The 16,583-nt window shown below is 43.6% G+C and overlaps 1 protein-coding gene across 3 annotated transcripts in view; it reads right to left on the bottom strand.

The window, feature by feature from the left end:
• Positions 1-16,583, bottom strand: part of PTPRG (protein tyrosine phosphatase receptor type G) — a 407,805-nt gene that overhangs the window by 83,399 nt on the left and 307,823 nt on the right. For all 3 annotated transcript variants that reach the window (XM_065687094.1, XM_065687095.1, XM_065687096.1), the window contains one exon: positions 12,697-12,889. In XM_065687094.1, the coding sequence (XP_065543166.1) occupies positions 12,697-12,889 (193 nt within the window). The remainder of the gene's footprint in view (positions 1-12,696; positions 12,890-16,583) is intronic.

The following is a 16,583-nucleotide window of genomic DNA, read 5'->3' as shown; positions in this document are numbered from 1 at the left end:
TAGATCCTTCTGCTCAACCCACAAGGATGATCCAGCAAAGCAAACAAACCCTGCAGAACCTCACATCACTGACAAAATGAATATGAGTTTCTATTTACACTGAGTTTAAGGGTACAAAACAGCCTTTTGCTGGCAAAGCTGCAAAGCCAGAAACAACCTCAGTCTGCTGCCTGCAGACCCCTTCCCTCCTGGTCTCTGCAGGGAGCATGGCATGAAGGTGTTGAAGACCCAGCCAAGAGAGCACATCTGACAGTAGTCTTTGTTGTCACTGTTTACAGAGCTTCACAACCCTCCCTATGCCTCTCCATGCTCACCAATTTCTGCTCAGATAGCCAGATCAATTCTCACTGACATCACTGTTTATTGACAACTGCACCAATAAATCATAACTGCCCCCTTTTTTTAAGCTCTCTGCCACCACAGAATTACCCTTCAAAATGCCAGGCCAGCCTTTATTGTTCCACCTAATCAAATCCAGAGATAGATAAACTGGTTGCACTTCACCCTGGCCCAGGGTGAAGGACTACCCAGACCTAAAAGTCTTACCCAGTCCTTGTCCTCCAGGAGGACATGCAGAGATTTATATACTTAAAGTAATCATGAATCAAACAGTTCTAGAAATAATTCATCCAGGTAACCTCCGTAAGAGACAGAGAGATCTACCTTAATTGTAACACCCCTCTGAACCATGGCTAGCCAGATGCTCTTCAGACAAGGACCCCAAGCCGCCCAAGGGAGAATGGACTGTCATGTCCTCTGTTCCGTGCCACTCTGCAGCCAGCTTTGATGCCATTCCGAACAGCCAAGCAGAGGAAACAAGTGGGTATTTCCCAAGGGTAAATACACGACTCACAGGCTCCAAGTCTGGAGACCCTCTCTGATCCAGTAAGGCCATGAGAAGTTTCAAGCAGCTGAATGACCCCAATGACTTTACTGGGACAAGTTCTGTGGAGGACAAACCTCATTCACAGCCAGCTAAAGGAGCCACAATTTACAATACTGCTATTTCACAGTAAATACTACACATTTTTCATGACTTAGTATGACTTTGCTCCAATTACGCCAAGGCACGTAGCAGTACCTGATGTAATTAATAACCAACCTCTTCTGTTCAGCCACTTTTTTTAACAGCTTATGAATGGGCAAAAAAAAGAAATCTTTTTATAAAATGAAACATATGGTTGCATTTATTTAACCAAACCTGCTCAGGACACAGTGGAATAAAAACCCATTTGATCCAATAATTCAATTTGATGATTTAATTAAAGTGATACATAATAACGCAGCAAACGTCTGAAAGGCAAGAAAAAAAGTGCAATGATTTGACCATCTATAAAATAACTGGCAATTTCCAGAGATCTAATTTTCCTTTCAATAGTCTGTGTGCCTTGGATTCCTGAAAGAAGATTACAAGTATCACAGGCTCCTTGCTTGCTTTTCTTTTCAGATGCTACAGAACTTCCACTGATTTGGCAACAAGTGCAGCTGAAGGACACACAAATGCAGAAAGAGGTTGGGACAGGGAGGGAGAGGTTTGGATCTTCCTCTGAACTGAATCAGGACACGCTAAAGGGAAACACAAGCCTGTGCATTCATGATTGCCTGAGAAAACAAAAAGAACTGAAACTGACAACCTGCATCATTTCACATTGACATAGTATAGAATCATACACTGGTTTGGGCTGGAAAAGACCTTAAGATCATCCAGTTCCAGGTCCCTGCCGTGGGCAGGGATGCCTCATCCTAGACCATGTCACCCAAGGCTCTGTCCAACCTGGCCTTAAACACTGCCAGGGATAGAGCATTTACCACTTCTCTGGGCAGCCTGTTCCAATGCCTCACCACGCTCACAGTAAAGAACTTCTTCCTTATATCTAACCTGAACTTCCTCTGCATCCCAGCTGTTTTTAGAAACAAGTATTACTAACACTCTCTTTCAAGTTCTGATACTAAATGATAATAATAATATTGAGGGGGCTTTCAGGAGGTCTTTCTGTGGTGAGCAGATACATGGACTGGCCTTGCATAGGTCCAGCAGGACAACAAAGCCATGATGTCCTGGCTAACGGACCATCTGTACCAGCTCTCCTGGAAGCAGAAAAGCCTCACTAGGGCCACAGAACTACATCTTGGAGGCACTCAGCAGCAGGTGTGTTTGCAGGACCATGGGCATGCCTCATGGCAGGCAGTGATGCCCTGAGCATGGCAGAACTCAGACCTCTTGGAGTGAAACACCCCCTCACCCTTCTCTTGGGGAAGGCTTGAACTGGGAACACAGCAAACAAGCTGGCTTATGGAAACTCACGGAGAAGTCCTGCAGAAGAGGGAGGGCTGGATCTGGAGAAAGCCCTCTGACCTGACTAGTGGCAGCCTCAGCCAGCATTTACAGCTGTTGACCATGTGTAGGGGCTTGACACAGCCTTTCCTCTGCAGATCAGCCCGCTGGGGAAGGCAGGGGGCAAAGCCAGCATCTTGGCTAGCCTTGTCTTCCACGGCTCACTCAAGCCTGGAGAAAACGTGCTTGCCACTCGCAGACAACTGCAGCATGCTAAGACAGTCCTAAGCGCTGGCCAGCCCAGCCATACAGCAGAGAATTATTTTCTTCATGTTAAAAACATTCCAATGGGCTGGAACAAACAAAATTAATTTAACAACTCTGCATTCATCTCTCCCGTAATTTGATTTGTATGTTGTACTTGGCGACGTAACCTCCATGAGGCTTTCCTAACTGCAGCCTGATAAAGCTTAATCCAAAAGCTCCTGGCAGCTCCATTTCAGAGAGCTGAAAGACAAAAAGGGGGCTTATTGTTTTGCAGAAACTAACCACTGATATTAAGACACACCCATAAATGCAGAAAGGGCTTTGCAAGAGAACATTACAGCTTTTCCTCCTCTTTCTAAAGCAGCCTACATTGCTCTTTCAAAGACAGAAATGCAAACCCAGCCAAGCTTTCTGGGTTTCATCATGCTTTTTGCATATGCTACCTGTGGTTATAAAAAGAGATATTTAGGGAAAGTCTGAAAGAGTGCAAGAGCTGTATAGTCGGTTATTGCTCATATACCTTCTCCCTGTAAAACAGGTGCCTCATATGATCAATCCAGTTGCACTGGGCTCAGAGGGATTTATAAAATCCTCTAAAAATGGTCTAAGCTAGCTCTTCCATGCATAAAAATGTCACCACTTTAAAGGCAGTTATTTCTAGCTGTGCTATGCCCTCTTTTGGAAAATCCCACTCTCTCCCTGCTGCTGCGTGCCTCAGCGATGCCGTTCCTTTCCTCAGTACCGTGGGATACACATTGTGTGATGAAAACCTCACAATATTCAGCACAGAAAAGCAACATGCCAGTGGAGTCCTGAATCCCTTGTGGTGAGATGGCCAGGGATCTTCTAAGGCAATTGATAAGTGAAGGGAGGAATATGTGGGCATCAGGATGTGCCCACAGCATGTCATTGACTCAGGACTGCCTAGAGGTAGCTAAAAGACAGGGACAAGGGTCTTGTCTTGCTCTGTGAGGAAGCTCCTGGCTGTAAGGCAAGAACTCAGTATGGGGGTTTCCATGACTTTCTTCCCTGCAAGGGCAAGACAAGTTAGCAGCCAAGCTAACCAAGCTTGGGTTAGAGAGGGTGTTTCTTTATCCCCTGCCCCAGCACTGGGAAGGGCCAGTCCTGCATGACGGATGGACCACTTGCTGACCATAACAACACCCAGCTCAGCCTCAAGTTTCCCATCTGATTTAGGAGTAGCCTGAAAACTGACATCCATGGCAGTGTTACTGGCAAAATAGCACATCAAGTTCACTCAGCCCTGCAGCCCCCTGCAGGAACCCGGCTGCAGACAAGACAAAAGTGATGCCACCGACAGAGAAGGGAAGAAAAATACTTTCAACTATAGATACAGCTTCCCTGAAATGTGGAAATACGGGTTATACTGCAATGAGAAAACTCACGGTTGCTCTCAGTGCCATGCCAACAGTGTCATGGTAAGGCAAGTGATACAGTGCCAGACTCAGCTACCTTAGGTTGGCAAGACTCAGTGGAGATGCTTGGAAAGAGACTTTGATCCATAACTAACAACAGCATGCTCTGGGCTGTCGCATTCAATCTCAGAGTTCAGCAAGGGCTGTGCTCCCAAAGGATAATGAATAGACTACGAGGATCACATGCAGAGACAACACAGGCTTTAACACACAGAAAAGTGCTAGGAGGCACACTTACAATATTTCCCCCCATTCTCCTTTTAATAAACATTTCCAATTTTTTTTGTGCTTTGCTTTAGTGTATGTTGCTAACTTCTCAGAGTGCTTATAAATGGCATTATTACTATATAAGGATAATTGCTTTAAAGAGAAGTATGCATTTTTCCTTTCCTTTGCCTGCACTTCACCAGCAGGCAATCGCAGGCCCTGGAGCATGCTGTACACACAAATACTTGTGTTCATTGACTTCAATCCACAGGCTGAATGTAGCTAGGAGACAGACTGTTTATCTTCTCTGCTCCTACCTTTCACTATGATTCAAACCTCCTAAAGGTGTGAGGGACACTGACAGACCCTACACTTGTTTTGAGCCCTGGGGAATAAACTGGCACGTGGGGCACATCTGATGGAGGGGTTCTGGCCAAGCTGGGTTTTGCGCTCTGCTGCCTGCCCATTTCCCGAGGTGAACACACAACCAACATTTGGATTCATTCCTGTATGGCTTGCTTTCTAGCATTTGAGTACCCGTGACATCACAGCAGCATACCCTGTATTACTGAAAGGTCTGGACTGTGTGCTTTACTATGTTCTGTTTGAGCCCAAATATATCATGTATTTCACAAACACTGTTTCTACAGCTGTGGCCTGAATCCTCAGCGGGTGCAGATCAGCCTTGCACCATCAGATGCCATGCTGGACTCAACTGATGCCTGCCAAGGATCTGCCCTGCAAGTCTGGTGTTTGTACTGCACACATACATGTGGCCACGCAGAAGGTGACTTGTGTTTAAAATGTACACCTGTGTCCTTATTTATACAGTGCTTCTGATGCAGCATGTGTAATCACGTTCAGTGGCACGTGCTACATCACCAGGGGAAGAAAAGAGGATTTCCTGCCAGAAGGACAAGGATTTGCCATGTTAGCCAGTAATTCTGTGGGCCAAACAGCTGGAGCAGCAAGTAGGCAGTGCAGAAAGGAATTCCCTGCAGGTGCAAATGGAACAAATCATCAAGCTCCCTTACAAGTGCTCAGCTCTTCCAGCTTTAGTGGCAACTGTGAACATAAACCATATTTAAACTTTCATAATGAATTCCTCTTGCTCTTTTGGTTTGGGCCCTTTACAATACCTAAACAGGTGCAAGCAATCCCTTATTGTTTATTAATAAATGTATTAATAAATCTATGTCTGCTACATACAGGCACTACTCACATTACAACCACGTGGAAGTTACTAGAGGTGAAAACAGAACCCTGCAGAACAGAGCCCCTGGGAGGGGAAGCATGAGACCTATGTCAGGTATACCTAGCACATCGTTTTGTACCTGATTCCCCTTCAAAATGGGTCAGGTTTTTCCTGAAACGTTTTGCCTTCCGCCTGACTCATCTGAGGCTCTCTGCAAGGCAGCAGCCTGTCCTTTCCTGCTTTTGCATGATGTACTCCAAGACAGCTGCATACACGATGACCCAGCACTGCAAAGCAAGACACAGAAGAGGTGGAAGGGATGAGATATGCCGAAGGAGCACACTATTTCTGCCTAAAATGGGATTACAGCATGTACTCGAGGTGCACATCAAGAGACTAGCGCAGCAATAGGTGAGTACATATACTTGGAGCACCGAGGCATAGTGGCAGCCGGGCAGGTCTGCAGTGCAGAGATGATGCCGGGCAAGCAATTAGCAGCACAATGTTACCACCCTCATGTGCAACCTTTTGCACCGAGCCCATCTGCTGAGCCAACAGCAATCCTAATGATGATACATAGATCCATCTGCACCAGCACGCTGTAGTAGGGTGCTGACTTGATTAAAGGGGAATGGAGTTAGGAAAGGACAGTCTTCATACCAAAGTGAAATCAAAAAGGGAAGTGGGAAAAGTACAGTTATCCAAGGTAACTGGGAAGGACTTGTTAATAGAATGGTTTGGATTGGAAGGGGCCTTAAAGCTGACCCAGTTCCAAACCCCTGCCATGGGTAGGGATATCTTCCACTAGAGCAGGTTGCTCCAAGCCCCATCCACACTGGCCTCGAACACTGCCAGGGATGGGGCAGCCACAGCTTCTCTGGGCACCCTGTGCCAGCCCCTCAGCACCCTCACAGTATATCTATAAGGTAATCTATGAAGAAATCTTCCAAGATTCTTCCAAAGGACAAGAATAATCAACTGCAATGGTAAACATTTCGTAGATTAACTAAAAAGGTTCTTGCTCATTTTCATTTTCCTCAAGATATTTAAAGAAAATAACCAGTTATCATTCTGGTTTAGTAATCCCGAGTTAAGATTTCAATCATGCATCATTTTGAATTTAAATTTACTACGCTGTTGTTTTGGACAGATTCCACTTAATGCTACAGAGTATTTTGTGGTCATTTAGGTTTGACTAAAATACATACATACATTCTGCAAGAGTAGAACTTTTCTGCCTAACACTCCCTTTGGCCTCCCAGAGAGAACCCGAGGGCATGAAGAGACTGCAAAGCTGTTTTGAGAGAGTTCTCATAAAACACGGGCATTTAGAAAGCAAAAACAAATTACTGGAAGTAATAACAGAGGCTATAAATGAGACAAATAACTTGTTCTCATTCAAAAACACTGCCACCAATGCTCTAAACTATTTGCCTCAAAATGATGATGTCACTGCACAGCATCTTTGGAGCTTCGGATACTGCTGCAGTGGAGGTGCACTCCAACACCACGCAGGCAGTACCTTTGTAGGAGGCCCTAGTTTAATTTCTAACATCAGGAGCCATGAAACTGTGAATAAGAACTAAATTGCTTTGCTTGAGCAGTGCTGTACCTTTGACCGCAAGTCGATAGCTGGAGCCATGCCTCCAGTGTACAGCACACAGGAGGGAAAACCAAGTATCTTCTATCCATGTTTTAGCAGCATCCAGTTACAAGGACTACCACATTACCACATAACAAAAGAACAGCAAGGAAAACGATTGCCCATGCACTACGAGAGAAATCTCCCAGCTGTTTAATTTAGAGTCCAAAGCTAAGTCAGTTTTATTAAAGTGAATTTATGACTGCTCATTATTTAACTTAGTCTAGGATCAAAATTAAATATATGCGCTGGTTTTGGCTGGGGTAGAGTTAATTTTCTTCATAGTAGCTGTGTTTTGGATTTGTGCTGAAACAGGGTTGGTAATTCAGGGATGTTTTACTTATTGCTGAACAGAACTTACAGAGTCAGGTCCTTTTCTGCCTCTCATCCCATCAGTGAGGAGGCTGGGGGTGCACAAGGAGTCAGGAAGGGACACAGCCAGGAGAGCTGACCCCAACTGACCCAAGGTATATTCCAGGCCACAGGGTGTCATGCTCACTGTATAGAGCTGGGGGAAAAGGAAGGGAGGACATTCAGAGTGATGGTGGTGCCTTCCCAAGCCACCATTATGTGTGATGGAGCCCTGCTTTCCCAGGGATAGCTGAACACCTGCCTGACCATGGGAAGTGAATGAATTCCTTGTTTTGCTTCGCTTGCACGTGCAGTTTTTGCTTTCCCCATTAAACTGACTTTATTGCAACTCGTGAGTTTTCTCACTTTTACCATTCTGATTCTCTCCCCATCCTACCGATGGGAGTAAGCAAGCGGCTGTGTGGGGCTCAGTAGCTGGCTGGGGTTAAACCATGACAAGACAGTACTTTGAGGTGAATTCCCACTGATGGCAAACAGCATCATCTGAGACTCCAGCAAAGAGTAATCAGACACCTTTGGGGAAGTAATCAGGCATCTGTGAAAGAAAACTCTGATGTCAAGAGCCCCTCATGTGGGATGCTTGTTTCAGTGTTGTAAGGCTTGAAGAACATTTAATGAGAAAGAAAGGTTAAAGGGTTGGGCTTTTTTCAGCATTAAAAAACATAAAGAGCATGGATGGTCCTAATCAGCAGCAAAATAAAATGGGCAAATATTGTTGCACTAGGGTACTTCCTGAAACAAGGAAATGAAACGCCTTTTCCTCCTGAGTTTCCATGCCTACACCTTTACTGAAGCAGGTAATGTTTTGTAAATACATCTCTGCTTGATGGGACAACATGCGAAAGTAGCAGGGAACATGCAGACTCAGGCTGTTGAACTGGATGGCCTTTTTAATGTAAGAACTCTATTTGTCCCTGTAGAGCAATGCACACTATTAAGCTGATAAATAATTTGCAATCCCTCTAGCATAGCTGCTTGCAAGCAGGCCATGAAAAGGCAGGAGCATGATATGCAATGTGACAGAGCAACACAGTCCTGAGCCACAGAGGACAGGCCAGAGAAATAGTAGGCAATTTTAACCAAGATGGTCATGTGTAGAAAATCAAACACTGTCACTGATACAGTATCTGATGATTATTTTATAAATACATTCTGGTTTAATATGTCTGTACAGAGAACCTCTAACTTTTCAAACGTTATATAAATCAGTATCGTAACACTGGTGAGCCCTCTTGTTAGCTTTTCAAGTCCTGATGATCTGTGTGATTTAACAGCTTGATCCACTGTATACCTTGAATCTCTGAAAGTTTCATCTTCTTAATAAATATTATGGAATCATAGAACAGTTTGGGTTGGAAATGACCTTAAGATCATTCAGTTCCAAACCCCTGCCATGGGCAGTGATGTCTCATCCCAGACCATGTCACCCAAGGCTTTGTCCAACCTGGCCTTGAACACTGCCAGGGATGGAGCATTTAGCACTTCTCTGGGCAGCCTGTTCCAGTGCCTCATCACACTCACAGTAAAGAACTTCTCCCTATCTAACCTGAACTTCCCCTGTCTAAGTTTGAACCCATATTGTTGTATGATGGTTTATTATCAACCAGTTGCTACAATTACGTAGCTGAACAGTGTTTATCCTGAATGGTATATTTCAGAAATAAGGTTATTTAAAGATGATCTCTCTGGTCTCTTGAAACAGCTCCAGTGTCAACTTAAGAATTAAGCGCAGCTCGTGGGGCCTGATTCAGTCTCATGTGTATGCTTTTCTTTCAGTCATACAAGCAGTCCTCAAGAGAACTGTCTGAAATCAGCTTTTGCCAACAGGAGGAAGGAATGAGATAATGGAACCAAAGAAATTGCTTCTTGCTAAATACTAACACAAAAGAAAAACTGGAGTTTTCACTCCCCAGTGGAAAATCAGCCCTCTACACTATTTTGAATTAGCTAAATATTTTCACCACCTTGTATTCTATTCTGATGATTGCAAACACCTCCCTCCCTTCATTGCCTCTTTTCAATTAAAAAAGAGGAGGGAGAGGAGAGTTGACTGCAAAACAAAAAGTTGGTAACATTCGCACTGGCTAACACACTGGATCCAAATGCACTGACAGTTTTGGTTTCCCTAAAATAGCCTTTCCCAAAAGACATTTTATTTACCAAATGCCACCACTTATAGGGCTTTGCTAAGGAAATAGTCAGAGGACTGGCATAAAGCGAGGAGTAGTTTTCCTCTAGCGTATCTGCAGGTTATGCTGCTGGTCATGGTTCTATGACCTGAGGTAGCTTTGATAGCTGGGAGAAAAGACATTCCTGTTCAGTGCCAAACTGTTCAGGATAGTGCATTTGTGAATGGGAACAATGCAGAGCTGCATTGCTCTGTGCTGATTTGAAATTCCCTATTCACCAGGGAATTCTGAAAATGATTCTGAAAGTTATGCAAATTGCTCTGGGCACATTTTCCTCCCAAATAAGAAAGCCTTACATAATGAACACTGCACTGTGTTCCAGATTAGCAATACTGCCCACAGACTTAATAGAGTGTGACAGAGGAAACAAACTGCAAAGATTCACACCGACAAACCAGCCCAAACTTCCCCTCCAGAGCTGAAGACCATCACGAACCATATCACCCTGCAGCAAGTAAAAGACACATTCTTGTGACCTTGCCTTTTTCTACAACACATAAACCTACGGACAGGGAGGGCAGACAACAGCCAACGTGTGACAGCCACTGGTCACATTGCTTAATGCAATGTGGAAAGCATTGAGATGCAACTGTAAGGTGTGCAGAAGGATCTGCATAAAAATAAATGTGTTATGCTAACCCTACACTCTTATATTTGTATGCCAGACTGCCTGGCTGAGCAGCACTCTGTGCACTCAGCTCCTCAGTACTTTTGCATGAATGACACTATTTATAGAGAGGCACTGTATTTACTAGCTGAATAAACAATAGGTTTTGCTTTCACTCAAATATTATGACTTCAACTCCTTTTATTTATATGTCAGTAGTTCAGAACATGCAGTGGACCAGGCACATCATCACTGTTCACCTTTGTCAAAGAAGTGGCCAGAAACATCCATGTCGTTATATCTCTGGAACAGCTATAACTCATCTTGTAACCTTTGGAGGATACGCTACAATCCATTTCATGTTAGCAACACTGCTGCAACCTATTTATTTCTGAGTTCATGAAAAAAATGCACCTATTTGCAGTGTCCCCTGGTGTGCACACAACCCAAAAAGTGACAAGTTGACAGAGTCGGTACAAAAAGACTGGCTACCCAACCATTAGCCTCCTGTTGCAAAAGCTGAAGGGAAAACAAATCACAGACTCTAGCATTATCCATGCCATTAGATGGCATGCTGAATGTTGTCAGATCACAGGAAGTGCATGCCCCCCAGCTGAGAGGCTCTCTTGAGCATGTCCTAAGCTTGAATTCCCAGGCAGGCATGAGTACAGAGCATTAGAGTACCTGGACATGATGGAAGAGGACCCAGGCAGAATCAGGAAACCAGCCTCCAAGGATGCAAGGTGTCAAGCACCCAGGCACCAACTTCTCTAAACATGGACTAATGGCTGTGCAGGTCCCTCGCTCCTGTAGCCTGGCTCACATCATGTTAACTAAGCCATATGTGCTTGGCTGCATCTGGGCATTAAGAGTTCTTAAAGATCAAAGTCAATGAGAATCTTTCCGATTATTCAAGTGCTCCTTTGACATCAATACCTCCAACTTCAAGGTCAGCTCATTAACTACAGACCTTAGTGTTTATAATGGTCCATCAGAATTGTGGGTCTTAGTTACTTACTATGGGGGTAAAAATCACCTAAAGCATTTTTATAATCATAAAAACCATCCGGTGAGTCAAAGAATATACAGGCATGTGGCCCAAGCAGTAAAATCTTCTTGAATGTTGTACCACATGTACCAGAGGTATCTTAGCTGCACTCAAAATGAAAACTAGTCAGTTTTGTCACTTCTAACATAAAGCAACCGATTAACTTTTCATCACTGTTCTGGGTAAGTAATACATACACAGGATATACAGGACATACTGAAGAAATACATACTGACACATGTCGCTGCTAAAACACTGATTGAAAACTGCAGGCCAGAGCAGCAGAGCACAGCAGGGTTTCTTCATTCCCAAGACCTCCTCCTCACTTCTAATGTAAATTCTCCATCTCAAGGATGACTTTAACATACATGAGATTTGTGTACGTGTATATTTTATATATATAAATATGCATGCTCACAGAATAATGAACCCTGAGGAATACACTCTTCCAGCACTCTCTTGGGAAGGTGAAGTTGCTGAATGCAGCTGTTTTCATGATTCACATCATCTAAGAACTATACTCTGTGCCTGGCCAGGTGAAAATGCCAGGTATGAAAGGGAAGCTTGTAAATCTGCTTAGCTGTTTCCTTCTGGCAAACTGCCCTTCTCTTCTTTACCTCTACCCAGAACTGGTTCAGCACCAACTGCTTCTCAAGACTGAAGACGGGGAAGTATAAGTCATTCCTGCCTTTAAATAACACCATTCAATAAAATAAGGGCAAATAAAGGTAGTAAATGATATTTATTTCTGGTCTTATTTTATCCAGCACACATTTCTATCAGAATTGTTCATGTGCTCGTCCAGCCAGGGCTGCCTGTGCCAACATGGCTGCAACCTCCCTCTCACCCCCCTCCGTCCAGCTCATTATCTAGTGTCTGACAGAAGCAAGCGCCAGCCGCTCTACAAAAAGGCACATGAAACACTCCAGCAAGACATCAGAAAATCACCTGCCTGTAAGGAAGAGTTTTTTCCTCCCTGCCACCATTATAAACAGATTGATGCAAACGCTGACTTAAAAGGTCGACGGCTCTTCAAAAGTCTTGTTACTGCAAAAATGAAACCCATAACCATATCTGGGTATGCTATTCCTATTCAAACATGCAGGGAGGCAGTGCTAATGGGGCTGAAATTTTATCTCTGATCTTGTCTCTTCATGTTCCTCTTTTTGGCAGGGATTGCCAAGGTCCTACAGCCAGTTGGGAGAAATAGGGACACTGCCAGTCTGACACTCACATATTCTGGGGCTTTATTGCCATGGCACCTTGCGACAGCAAGTTCCACAGGTAATTGCAGGCACCCACAGGACTAATTATTCATTGACACTTACCAACAAGGAATGCCTGCGTAACCTCCACTACTTCTTTAGTAGCTTGCAGCTATCCTTGACACCATTTGATGACAAAGGAGACAAAAAACTCTCCTATTAGTCAAGTGCAACATTCATAAGTGCAATCTACCTTTGGAAGCTTCTGTGCCGAGTGGATTTTCCAAGAGGTCTGTCATATCTTGTCTCCAAGCATCCTTCACAGCAGACTTGGACACTTTCCTGTTGTTCAGTCTTTGCTGTGGTCGGAAGTTATTCCTCAGGTACTCCACGGACTTGACGTGGTCTTGCTGTTCAGTGGTGAATATGGAGTAGAATGCCTCCAGCTGACCGCAGCCATCATGGCAGGGGAGAGAAAGGACATTAATTAGAAAAACAGTGTACTGAAATCTGAGTGGCTGATAAGAAACTAAAATGGCAGGAAGTTAAATGTTGATGCCAAGACTGATAAACCACATGGGAATTCAGGCTGCCCACTGAAATCACTGCCAACTGCCTTATCTCAGCACAGCGCTTATCCTGCCCAACAAGGGAAGGCCTTCTATCAACCTGCGGATGTCTGTCATGGGCAGGGAAACATGTGCCCTTAGACCCCTGGTCTGGAAGGATTTTGTTTGACACGGCCTTTCCAAGCCCTCCTCACCCTGGCACCACTTCGTTTCAGAGCATCACGTCAAAAAGTGCTTCCAGGTTATCCCACCCCAAGAGCCTTCTCCAGGACAGGGCAACACTACCTTGTCTCTAAATACCATATGAGGTTTAGGTGCCAGGCTAAGCTTCTCAGATAGCTATTGCAGCGCTTAGTGTGGATTCCTCTTGGAATACGTTTCTTCTGTTGGATTCATATTTGAACTATTTTTAATAAAATGGATTAACCTGTAAGGAAGAACTTTCCTGTTACTTCGAAACTTAGCATTGCTTAGAAAGAAGTATCTAGCAAACTAAGGCGGAAATGTTTTCAGCTGAAGTTTTTCTCATAGCTATCAAGTTCAGTATAGCATTTGCTAAGAGTTTGTTAACTCATTCCAGTTCTGGATGTGAATGGCATGTTGCTGCTGGAACAACTAAGCACGACAGAGCTGAGAAGGATTCAATCCCAATACTGTTTGCATAAACATCAATTACATATATTGATAATATGGATTTTGAGAGTACAGGATCTGGCCCAAGACTTTACACTCATAGCTTATTGACAGCTCATTTAGAAAGCTACACCCTTTTCTTTAAGTGCATCTGCTCTAAAAGCTATAGAGAAGCTGTCAGAGTCCTGAAACCTGCATCTAGAAAAAACTATCATAGAATCATACAATAGCTAGGGTTGGAAAGGACCTCAAAATCATCTAGTTCCAACCCCCCTGCCATGGGCAGGGACACCTCACACTAAACCACCCCACACAAGGCTTCATCCAACCTGGCCTTGAACACTGCCAGGGATGGAGCACTCACAACCTCTCTGGGCAACTGATTCCAGTGTCTCACCACCCTAACAGGAAAGAACTTCCTCCTTATATCCAATCTAAACTTCCCCTGTTTAGCCTCAGTTGATAGTACTGATAAAAACAATCAAAGAAAGGTGTAACAGAGCAGTTAAGCACCTTCACTGACTCAAGAAGCACTCACTACCATCAATTTCCTTTCAAATCAGTAACCATAACCCCCTTTTTCTGGTGCTACCCACCCTGTCCAATCTGCTGGGCTTGATGATGGTAGTTATTAGGCTGAAATCTGTACAAATCCTCTGACCTCCAAGGCACGAGTGAGTTAATTTGTACACATTTCAGTTCAACTTAAGTCCCCATGGAGTGAGTGATGCACTGAGCCAGCTGATGGATATATGTATAGGAATGTTACCCAATGTGCTCCCTGTGGGAGCAGCACATGGATAGCAGGAGGGAGAACGGATGGACCTCACAGCTCTAATCCTGAGTTTGGCAACTCTGCACTACAACATAAAATCAAGGGAACTGAGCCCTGCTACTGGCAATCACCTCTGAGATAATAGCACAACTTGTCTGTTTTGAGTAGTAGCTTCCCCCTAATCACAACTACTTTTACTGTAAAAGCAGGGAAATTGAGGCAGGGGGCAGTAGGAAGGGATCAGCCAGTGACCAGTTCCCATCACAGGCAGGAAGCTCAGGTGCCTCTTCCAGCCTCACAGGTACTGATGGTGGGATTTGGACTGTAGTTTTTCTGCATCTCAGATGAATGCTCTATTCCTTGGTTCTCAGCTGCAATTCTCTCTGATTCTTCACAGAAACACCTTGAAAAACCTTGAAAACCATTTCTAATTATTAACAGGAGCCCCTCAGAAGCATTGACAGATGGGTTAAAAATGGGATAAAAGGACTATTATCTTAGACTTCTGTCTTCAGGGGAAAAAAAACAACCAACAGATGATCCTGCTATGCCCTTCTATGAAAGCACAGACCAAAACTCTTGTGAATATTTACATATCTTTTGCACTTCTTATACTGGAAGCAGTTTTGATGAAGCCAGGTAAGAGGGCTTAATGTTACTTTTTAAAAGCTCAAGATCTCGGGTAGCAACTGCTTCTCTGAAGTCGAGTCTCTCGTCTTACACATCCATGACATTAATTGAATTTTTAAACTTTCAGAGAGAACTTTTACAATATTTTCTTCTGCCATGCTACCTTGGGGAGGTATAATTGCATTTTAACAACTGCCAATTCAAATGTGATTTTTAACCTTCCCCTTTTTATGTGTTGAAGTACAGATAAGTCATTTTAACTTCACTTTTACTATAAAAATATTATCTACATAAATGAGAAATTAATTTATCTATAGCTGCTAGAAAAAAAAAGCTGCAGTCAAGGAGCTACATTCATGCTCTTCAAGGAGTACAAGAGCTCCTGTTCAGCAGAAGAAATGAAAAGCTGTTGTAAGACTATTGTAGATACAGGGAAACCTGATCTAAAACTCCAACTCGTGTAATTACAAACCATTAAAGCCTGATATGCACAGTCTTCTATGGGCTGGATATACAAATGGCAATTAAAAATACTGAAACTGTTACAAGCACAATGAGATACTCTGAGGTATGCATTATAAGAGATAATGCCATGCTTTGGGTCACTGAATGTACTTAGCTTTCCAATGCATCGGCAGGGTGACACAGCTTGTCCTGTTTTGTTCTCTAATTATCAGGAAAGATGATGATGATGGAGCACTGAGAATAAAATAGAGAAGCTTCCACAATTGGACCACTTTAGTACTGTCCTTTTTACAGCAAGGTATTTCGAACAAAAGCAAGGATTTAATTGGAATGGCAACAAAGCTTAAACAATATCACTCTCCTCCTCTGGGATTACAGGCTGCTTCACGGGGTTTGTGATAAAGAAGGTTAAACTATGGCAATGGATTATATGGCACTGTTGCTGTTAGAGGAACAAATAATAATCATAGCAATGGCAGGGTGGCAGGTTTTTAAAATACACCCATCTAGAGCTGCCAAGGAGAAGAATACTATTACTTATTCCACATGTGTTGTAGTATCAATGAAAGTCTGTCTACACACAGAATTCCCAGCCCTTCAACCTCACATACATGCATAAAGCAGCACAATGCCAAATTTTAAAGGCTTGACTTGGCACAGTTATTACCGTACAGCACAGGAAAGAAGCTATGCCAGGATAAAGTACCTTTATACCATTAAAGTGATGGCCATAATTGGGATTTACCAGTTTATTTGCATTTGTTTAGAAAGCAGAAAGTCATGACCCACCTGATGCGCATACAGGGTATAAAACTGAGCATGGGCCAAGCCTCCCAGCCACCAAATAATAAACAGTAAACTCATTGATGTAGGGAGAAGCTACAAGGGACTGCAAGTATCCTGCAGGCAAGGACAGAATTCTAAATGATCTTGACAATCAAACAGTCTGGAAAAAACAAAGGGTTCGATTCAACCAGGACCATGTGCAAAGAGTCCCATGCTGCAGCCAGAACCACGGGTACAGGAATGCATGACATGCTCAGCGCTGCTACAGAGGGTGCTGTGGAA

Source organism: Lathamus discolor, chromosome 7 (genome assembly GCF_037157495.1).
Source record: "Lathamus discolor isolate bLatDis1 chromosome 7, bLatDis1.hap1, whole genome shotgun sequence".
Taxonomy (NCBI): domain Eukaryota; kingdom Metazoa; phylum Chordata; class Aves; order Psittaciformes; family Psittacidae; genus Lathamus; species Lathamus discolor.
This window is presented reverse-complemented; position numbering and strand designations above follow the sequence as displayed.